The sequence below is a fragment of the Macrobrachium rosenbergii genome, chromosome 23 (genome assembly GCF_040412425.1).
Source record: "Macrobrachium rosenbergii isolate ZJJX-2024 chromosome 23, ASM4041242v1, whole genome shotgun sequence".
In the NCBI taxonomy this organism is placed as follows: Eukaryota; Metazoa; Arthropoda; class Malacostraca; order Decapoda; family Palaemonidae; genus Macrobrachium; species Macrobrachium rosenbergii.
In genome coordinates, this window is record NC_089763.1 from 25,848,495 (window position 1) to 25,858,494 (window position 10,000).

The 10,000-nt window shown below is 38.4% G+C and overlaps 2 protein-coding genes across 2 annotated transcripts in view; both read right to left on the bottom strand.

The window, feature by feature from the left end:
- Positions 1-2,891: 2,891 nt before the first annotated feature.
- On the bottom strand, positions 2,892-7,983 carry LOC136851394 (basic-leucine zipper transcription factor A-like). Its single transcript, XM_067125471.1, has 6 exons — positions 7,979-7,983; positions 7,378-7,499; positions 5,777-6,695; positions 4,570-5,223; positions 3,875-3,964; positions 2,892-3,527 (listed from the first exon to the last, which is right to left on the bottom strand). Exons 2-4 carry the CDS (start codon positions 7,420-7,422, stop codon positions 4,625-4,627), a joined length of 1,563 nt encoding a protein of 520 aa, XP_066981572.1. The 5' UTR covers positions 7,423-7,499; positions 7,979-7,983; the 3' UTR covers positions 2,892-3,527; positions 3,875-3,964; positions 4,570-4,624.
- Position 7,984: 1 nt separating this feature from the next.
- The window catches only part of LOC136851049 (receptor-type tyrosine-protein phosphatase F-like), a gene marked incomplete at its 3' end in the record, with an annotated part of 25,096 nt that continues 23,080 nt past the window's right edge, over positions 7,985-10,000 (bottom strand). Inside the window, exons 7-9 of the mRNA XM_067125019.1 lie at positions 9,405-9,518; positions 9,036-9,183; positions 7,985-8,169 (exon numbers count right to left, since the gene is read on the bottom strand). Coding sequence (XP_066981120.1) covers positions 7,985-8,169; positions 9,036-9,183; positions 9,405-9,518 — 447 coding nt within the window. The remainder of the gene's footprint in view (positions 8,170-9,035; positions 9,184-9,404; positions 9,519-10,000) is intronic.

Here is a 10,000-nt window from a genome sequence, read left to right on the forward strand (position 1 = left end):
CATAATTCGAGAGCAGTGTTAGAAACAAAGCTAAGATATACAGTAGTATGATAGGGGGAATTACCATACTTTTTTTTTTTACATTTTCATTTTTTTGTTTCAGTATGAAGGAAAGTTTCCATTAGATTTCTATGTTATAGTTTTGGTCAGTCTCAGTATGATGGGAAATTACCATAAGATTTTTATCTTTCAGGTTTTTTCGTCCTCAGTACGAAGGAAAAATTACCTTAAGATTTTTATTTTTCATTTTTTTAGGTCTCAGTATCAAGGGGAAATTGCCTTGATGTTTACATATTTCAGGTTTGGCGGTCTCGGTTTGAAGGGGAAATTACCAGTAATTTATATTTTTGAGATTTTTCGGTCTCAGTATGAAGTTAAAATTACCATGAAATCTTTAGTTTTCAGATTTTTTTCTATCTCAGTATGAAGGGAGATGCCACAAGATTTTTATTTCTCATTTTGTCCGTCACAGTATGAAGGGAAATTGGCATGAGATTTTTCTTTTTCAGATTTTATTTGGTCTCAGTATGAAGGGAAATTTCCGTTTCAAATATTTTCGGTCTCAGTATGAGGGGAAAATTACCAAAAGATTATTATTTTTCAGACTTTTTCGGTCTCAGTATGACGGGAAATTACGTTTCAGATTTTTCCGGCCTAAGTATGAATGGAAAATTACTTTAAGATTTTTATTTTTCATACTTATTCGGTCTCCTCTATTCCTTCAGTATCCAGACGTCTCATTTCTCCTCATATTTTTTCTCTCTCCTAACAATAGTCATCTCTCTCTCTCTCTCTCTCTCTCTCTCTCTCTCTCTCTCTCTCATTACCATTTCAGATTTTTCCAGCCTCAGTATAAATGGAAAATTACTTTAAAATTTTTATTTTTCATATTTATTTGGTCTCCTCCATTCCTTCAGTATCCAGGCGTCTCATTTCTTCCAGCAAGTCATCTCTTGTTTAGGATAAATCTCTCTCTCTCTCTCTCTCTCTCTCTCTCTCTCTCTCTCTCTCATAAGAACTCAGTGAGGTGGAAAGGCGGAATTTTTATCCAATGATGTGACGTCACTCTTTTTCGTATCAGTGACCATTGTCGCTCCCTATAAAAACAGGTCACGCAGAAGTGGCATTATAGCCTCAGAATACAAATAACTCACGAGGGTCTCGGAGCGACGATGTGGATCTCCGAAGAGAATTTGGGGGAGAAACCACATCGATATCACGGCAGGATGTGGCGACGAAGGTTCTAAATAACAGATATAATTTATTGGGAAGCGTCAGTCTTGTTTGCGATGAGGAGTGGCTATGGAGGGCCGGAGGTTCATTCAGCGGAGGCTTCTAATAAATTTCGACGGATTTCTATTCCTATGGGCTTTTAGATTTTCGTTTAAGTCGATCATAAAGTCGTCGGGTCTTTTGTTGAAGGATACGCCTTCTATTTCTTTGTCCGTGGCGTGTAGACACACACACACACACACACATATACACACACATATATACATATATATATATATATATATATATATATATATATATATAATTTTTAATTATATATAATTTTTTAATTAACATAGTGACACAGGTTAGATGCCTTGATTTTTATGTACTTTATATATACTGTATATACATATATAGTATACAGTATATATATATATATATATATATATATATATATATATATATATATATATATATATATATATATATATATATATATATATATATATATACACACACACACACACACACACACACACACACCACGGTGACACAGTTCAGGTGTCTTGATTTTTTATACACTTTGTGTGTTAATATGTTCCAGATATTCGCCATTTTACTCAAAATAGAAAAATAAAAAAAATAACGGAGACTATAATGTAACTACCACATTACTGAAAGAGCGCCCATTAATAATGATAGTATCAGTTTTAGTCAGCATTATTATTTATATTGTTTTTCCTTTATATTTCTAGCTGACCGTCATAAAATACGGTAGGTGCTGCTCATAGCATCTGTGTGTTCCCACATGTTAAATTTCTCTCAATATCTTTTTAATGTCATACGATAATGCTTTTTTTCTTTATTTTTTTTTTTTTTAGTGAAATGATACATACAGACCGTTACAGGAAAAAGGGAAAGGAAAAACCACATTATTGAAAGAGCTCTTAGGAGTTTTCATTATTCCCATTAATAATGAGACTGTCAATTATAGTTATCATTATTATTTACTGAGTATTCCATTTGTATTCCGACCTGGCCTTCATAAATTGCGATTGGTGCTTATAGCATTTGTGTCTTCCCACGTGTTAAATTTGATAAATTTCTCCCAATATTTTTTAATGGAAAATGCTAATACTGTTCTTGATTTTCTGTAAATGAAAACTATTGACGTGGCTATTCGTCAGTCCGTCTGCACTTTTTCTGCCCACCCTCAGATCTTAAAAACTACTGAGGCTAGAGGGCAGCAAATTGTTTTGTTGATCATCCACCCTCCAGTCATCAAACACACCAAATTTCAGCCCTCTAGCCTCCGTAGTTTTATTTTATTTAATGTTAAAGTTAGCCATGATCGTGCGTCTGGCATCGCTATAGGTGCCAGTAACACAGGCCACCACCTGTCCGTGGTTGAAAGTTGCATTGGCCGGAGCTGAGAGTTTCATGGGCCGTAGCTGAGATTTTCATACAGCATTATGCGCTGTACAGAAGACTCGGTTGCGCCGAAGAAACTTCGGCGCATTTTTTACCTGTTTTTATGGTACATATAGCATATGTGGTTTTCCCACATGTCAAATTTCTCCTAATATCTTTTCAATTGCAAAAGATAATACTTTTATTTTTCAGTGAAAATGTTGTATGAAAGACCGTTACAGGAAGAAGGGGGTAACCGAAACACGTTCCATATTATTCAGTTTATTTGTATACCTAAACTCACATACAAAAATACAGATAATTCATTTACATACACACACTTCAACGCTGACAAGTGATTATCGTGTAGACATGCTGATTGATGTACAAACGCCGTATGATTTCTGTACAGAAAACGTACAAAAACGATGATCATTTACAGAGAAATGTACAATGGCAGTTGTCAATGTTTTTGACAATTGCAACGAGTTAGCATCGATTTTTTTTCTCATTTCTGTATATACATTCGTCCTTAAAGAAAGTCGATGATTGCTTTACTAAAGAAATGAAAAATAAAAGCGAGAAGAAGAAGAAGAAGTAGGAATCAAGCCATATTATGTAAACAGCAGAAAAGTAGAGAGAGAGAGAGAGAGAGAGAGAGAGAGAGAGAGAGAGAGAGAGAGAGAGGATTAAGGGAAGTACATAACTATGCGTTTTCTTTTGATATTCGTGTTCATATATTTGATACTTCTTATTATACATTTTGATGCTTATGTCGTTATATATATAAAAATGTTAATGTTTACTATGGTTTTTTTCATTGAGTTATTGATTTGTTTTTGCTGTCGTAGATTCAAGTGGTTCCACGAGGAATTGCTGACACCGCTGATTCCGAGAGCTTTCTGGAAAAAAGAAAAGAAGCTTTTATTAGTATCTCTCTCTCTCTCTCTCTCTCTCTCTCTCTCTCTCTTTTTAAGTATAATAATATCCATATGAACTCTCTCTTTCTCTTTCTTTAATTCCCTTTCTTAAGTATAATATCCATATAATGACTCTCTCTCTCTCTCTCTCTCTCTCTCTGAGGTAATTCCTTACCTGCTTATGGGCTGAACCGATCTACAGATAAGCTATCATAAGCTATCATCTTTATATTTATATGGAGTCGTTGCTCTCTCTCTCTCTCTCTCTCTCTCTCTCTCTCTCTCTCTCTATAAAGCTATTATACATATGGGTAAAATCTCTCTCTTACCGAGTATGATGCGCTTACTAGGCCTATCCCTGCATTTCCATAATTTTACACACAACGTCGACGGGTTTGGTATCTTCATATCTCTGGCATCTGTGGAAGGAGAATGAACAGCATAGAGAATGTATTAGCATAACATTTTCATAAATGCATACACAGCACTTGCTTGGGATATTTTGCCTCTGGGTTTATGACTTGTACTTTTGGTTTTACCTCGTATTTCGGTTCTGTTGCTCTTCATCTCGGCTCCAAAGAGGAGGTTTGGTCTTGTTATCTCTTTATATATATATATATATATATATATATATATATATATATATATATATATATATATATATATATATATATATATATATTATATTATATATATATATATATATATATATATATATATATATATATACATATATATATATATATATATATATATATATATATACACATATACAGTATATGTATATATATTTGTGTTTGTGTGTGTATAGACCTATACTTGTATGTATCAACACTCGCGGGGAAGTTCTACATAAAATGATGCATTTAATGAAATGTTTTAAAGTCTGTGTACATATCCTGAGTTAAAATCAAGTCTCCAATCGTTTCAGCCTTTCAAGAAAATGATGGAGGCGAAATTAAAGCATAGCGCATTTGCATAAACAAACAATTCCTTGCAAACGATACACGAATAATATACTAACCAGCGGGTGTCTCCTCACTTTATCAGTTGATACTTTATCAAAAGCTAACTAGAAGTTAGTTGAAAGTGCTCCCTTCGAAAATATCTCTAGGGGAAGCATTGGCGGCCATCTGACCGCCAACAACTTTGTGGAAGCTGTGTGGGGGTTGGGGCCTTCTGATGGCCATCACAGTGCCTTCGTTCGCCAGCGTCCTGGGCACGTTGGGCACGGCTGAGGACGAGGTGGAGGTGGAGGAGGAGGAGGAGGTGGTGGCGGTCAGGTTATCACCGGGCACCACCAAAGCTTGGACCTCCGTTAAGACTGGCTCGTTATACCCTGGGATGAGGGCGCCTAGGTCTAGGCCTTGGAGTCCACCAGCGTGACTGACCAGAGCGTAGTTCTCGCTGAAGGAGCGGACCAGTTGGTGTCTCGGAGGGTGGTGATGGCCTCCTCGGTGAGGAGATTCACTGAAGCCTTGATTCAGGCCCTGCATTTGGCGGTTGTGAGGGCAGTTGGGGCCCAAGTGATTGCAGTCAGGAGGATGTTGTTGTTGTTGCTGTTGTTGTGCCGCTGGGTTGTTCGATATCGTTGGCCTGGGTCGTTGGAGAGTTGAGAATCGGTTGGGCAGTGGGCGGGGACGCCTGGGGGCTACCGTGGCGTAGCCTAGTGGGGTGGCTGAAGAAAATGAAAGAGGATTTTGTCAGTTTCTTAATATCTATGGCGTTTGTAACATCTGTTGGTGTATTTATTTCAAATGAACGCTATTTCCTTTAGAAGCTTGAATTTCAAGTCAATGGCCCCTGTGGTGGGGTTGTTCCATGTGAATAAGGTTTATATTCTGAATAATAACAACAATGATTATTAGTGTTCTTTCTTTCGTCTTTTCAATTTAGGGAAGTGGAGCAAAACAAATCTAAAAATCATAATGATTCCTTCATAATTTTGCTATTTTCTTACTGAGACAGAACTGGATACTATTCTTTCATGTTTTTCTATTTAAGGATTTGAAGCAAAAAAAAAAAATTCTAATAATTCTCTTATAATTTCACTTGTTATTAATTTATGCAGAACTGAGAAAAAAAGGAAAAAGGGCATCCAGAAAGGACCTTTTTTCTTTTTTTTCTCATTTTTGGTCAACTTTTTTCAATTCTGCATAAATATTGAGAAAAGTAAAATATTACATTAAGAAAGGATCTTTTTTTTTTTTTTTTTTGGTCAGCGAACTCACCCACATCCTCGTTGAACTTGTACAGGTCAGGACCGTCAATCTGCTGAAGGAGGCGCCTGTGTGCAGCCGATGGGTCACCCGTCGCCTGCTGCTGCTGTTGGTGATAGAGCTGAGAAACGTCTTGACCAGCTGCCCTTATCTGGTCGTAAGGAGTCCAGTCGTGCTGTTGTGACCTTTGCGACTGTTGTTGTTGTTGTTTCTGTTGCTGTGCCTGCTGGAGTTGCTGCTGGTGCTGTTGCTGTTGTAGCTGTTGTTGGTGCTGCATCTGCTGCAGTTGCTGCATCTGGTGTTGTGGCGGCATCTGGTGTTGTTGAGGAGGAGCCTGCTGACGAAGGTGGTCTTGTTGATGCTGATGTTGTGGCTGTGGGTGCTTCTCAGTCAGAGACGGCGTCTTCTTGTGGTGGCCTTGTTGGTGGTGGTTCGCCTGGCTGCTACTGCCAGTGCTGCTGCTTTCGTGAGAGGCGTCGTTGTTGTTGCTCGCAGACGACGACGCCGCCGTCAGTAGCACAGGCTTGCTGCTGTTGCTCCCGCCGCCACTCTGACCTTCTGGAATTAACTGGGTCGTCATTTCGTCAGACTCTGGCCCTTGCTTCTTCTTCGACTGGGTGCTCAGGAGGCTGGAGTCCGTCGGGCAGACGTCTGGAGTGTTACCTAGACGCCCCAAGACGTTGCTTTCCCCGACGGCGTAGTTCGATTGAGGCAAAGGGCAGTAGTAGTAGGCAGCGCCGGTTTCTCTGAACTTCTGCAGGTACAGGCCGCCGTTCTGGGCCAAGGACCTTCCTCCTTTGCTTCCGGTGGCGTTGATGTTGTTTGGGGAGTCTTCGTTTCCCAGGGCCACCAGCAGGTGGTCTCCTGCCGTTCCGCCGCTGTACAGGTTCGTGAATTCGCCCTCGCCCACGCTGGTCTGGATTTCGTTTTTCTGGTCGTGGAGGAAACATTACAATTAACAGCAGGAAACCAATCGTTTTCTGTTGCTTTGGAAGAAAGTAATTCGAGGGAAGGTAAGATTGCTTTGTATCAATACCAATAAACCTTGCATTAACTTCTGACTGATTTCCTTTAAAACATTACAGTTAACAGCAGGAAACCAATCGTTTTCTGTTGCACTGGAAGAAAATAATTCAAGGGAAAGTAAGATTTAGTTGTATTATTACCAAAAAATCTTGCATCAACCTCTAACTGATTTAGTTTAAAACATTACAGTTAATAGCAGGAAACCAATCGTTTTCTGTTGCATTGGAAGAAAACAATTCAAGGGAAAGTAAGATTGTGTTGTATTTAAACCAATAAAACTGGCATTACCTTTTAACTGATTTCGTTTAAAACATTACAAAATTTAATAACAGCAGGAAAAACAATCGTTTTCTATTGCATTGTGAGAAAATAATCTTGCAACAACTTCTCCCTGATTTATGTCTGATACACTGTTAAACTTTAAACATCCTAACACTTGGGGAAAATAATGAAAGCAAACCTATTATGTGTTCCTAAATTCAAAATTCTTCCACTTACACCACGAAATCACCTTTTCACAACTTGAACGAAAACTTAATGATATTTACGAAACCAATGGAAGCTGACGAAACCATTTCTATTCCCACCTGAGCCATTGAATGTTGAAAGTCGATGGGGTCGTTCAGGGGCATTTCCTCACCCTGGGCATTTACCCCTGGGGTCGTGGCCGGTGTGAAGACCTCCAGAGTCGTGGTCTTGCTGGAGGATGCTGGGAGAAAGATGGTTTTAATTTACTTGGGGAAATGTAGTCTTGAAGTACTTGTAGAAGGTTGTCTTATCTTAAGTGGCTTTGGGACAGATGAGGGGATGTTGGAGACAATGAAAATATTCTTAACTATAACAAATTACTATGTGAAGTTTATGGTTCGAAAAAAAAAGTATGACTTTTCTCTGAGTTAGATAAATTGCACGCGCATAACTTGCCATTACAGTACGTACTTTCCCACGCGCATGCGCAGGTAGGTCCACAGCATGCAGAGGGACACACATTTATGTATATATATATATATATATATATATATATATATATATATATATATATATATACATACATACATACATACATACATACATACATACATACATACAAACATACATACCATTGAAACTAAACTATAACAACTCAGTGCCCCAAAGGGCCATCGACCTTCCGGAAACACTTAACCCAAGACCTCTCATATATCTTACCCGAAACGCCCTATTGTTATTCATATGAGACCTCCTCCTGACGAAGCAGGCAATGATGGCCATGTTGAGTGCCAGCAAGGCTGTGCCAGCTAGTGTCATGATGAACAGGATGAGCCTTGGCACTTTGGAGTTGGCATCGTCGCCGCCCAATCCGTTGCTTGTACTGCTGCTGATGGCACTCTCTGCGGCGCCTGGGGAATGTCAAAGAGAGGATTCGAGATTGTGAATCAGTAGTGACTGGTGAACATAATCTTTGGTTGGTCTGAAATTCTGATCTAGTTTTCAAGAGCTGTGGGAAGGTTATGTAATAAAAATTCACAATTGTATAATAAACTGTATTACAATGTAAAAGACAAAAGTTTTTGTCTTTTACATTTTAATACAGTTTACTTTGTAATTGTGGATTTTTATTACACAAATTGTTTTTCACGAGATCGTGAATTTCACGAGACTTGTGAATTTTGCAACTATGGGAAGGTTCTTGACTGATTACGTTACAGATTAGCTTGGAAATGGTCACTAATGGGTGATTGATTGGGCTGATCTTGTGTTTAGGAGGTATGGAAAGATTGTTGACTGGTCACGTCATTGATTCGAGATTGTGGGGGAGCAATGATTGGAGAAAATAACCATTGATTGATCTGATCTTCCGATCTTGGGTTTAAGAGCTATGGGAAGGTTCTTAACTGGTTACGTAATTGGTTTGAGTTTGTAAAGGTCAGTGATTGGTGATTGACTGGCCTGATTGGCCTGATCTTTTTTTCAAGAGCTATTTTGTGAACTGGATAAGAAAAGCCTACACGCATGAAATGTAAAGGATAAAATGCACAAAGAAAGATAAATACCATAAACATGTCGACAACACGGACCCCTAAATCAAAATAAATCAGAATGAGATACTCACCCTGGAGTGTCACGAAAATTGAATGACATGAATTGAATAAAATAACATGCACATTAAATCTGAAGGTTAAAATGCATGAATAGATTTAAATACCATAAACATGTGACCAACACTGACCTCTAAATTTCAAATAAATCAGAATGAGATGCTCACCCAATAGTGTCATGACCAGCGTAGGCGGAGAGGAGAACTGAGATTTTCCGTGAGTGTTGTAACCCTGGATGGTGAAGTAGTAGTCAGTTCCAGGACTCAGACCAGCGATGAACGCGCTGGAAATGTTGACTCCAGATATGTTCAAAAACTGGAAGAGAAAGGGAGCGGGGGCGGTGTTGGGACCGGACGGGAAGGGAGGAGGGAAGAATGATTAATTAAACGGACTTGATAATGCTAAATGCGGTAACGTATTGAAACAGGATTGAAGTACACTTTATACTATACACACACACATATATACACACACACACGCATATATGCATACATGCATACACACACGCTAGATCCCGAAAGCATTAAGTTTTTTACCTTATAGTCCCTGGCTCCACTGGTCCAATACTTAATCGTATAGCCTTCAGGTTTCCTTTCGTCCGTTTGCCTCTTCCAAACGAACATGGCCGTAGTTGATGTCACGTTAACAAGCTAAAGAGAGAGAGAAAAATAAAGAAAATTATATTGAGAAAGCGAAATAAACAAGGACTAACAAATTACGAAGGCACCTGAAGACCTGCAGCTTATTAAGAAAAAGAGTAATCACTTTTGAGGAAAAAAATGCTTTCAGAATGCTAACATGGCTGTAGTTATTGTCACGTTGACAAACGAGAGAGAGAGAGAAACAAAATATTGAAAGCAAAAATAAATCATAGGAACTTATGAAGGCACTGAAGACCCACTGCTTATTAAAAAAAGAGTAATCACTTCAAGGAAAAGAATTATTTTAGAATACTGGAAATAGAAATAAGAATAGTTAGTGCTAATGAGTATCTTCGTTAGGGTACTTCGTGAAGCTTATAATTCATTACTGAAGTATCATTTGAATAATACTGAAGGTTAGGCATATGCAAAGAGAGAGAGAGAGAGAGAGAGAGAGAGAGAGAGAGAGAGAGGTGTCACATAGATATCGT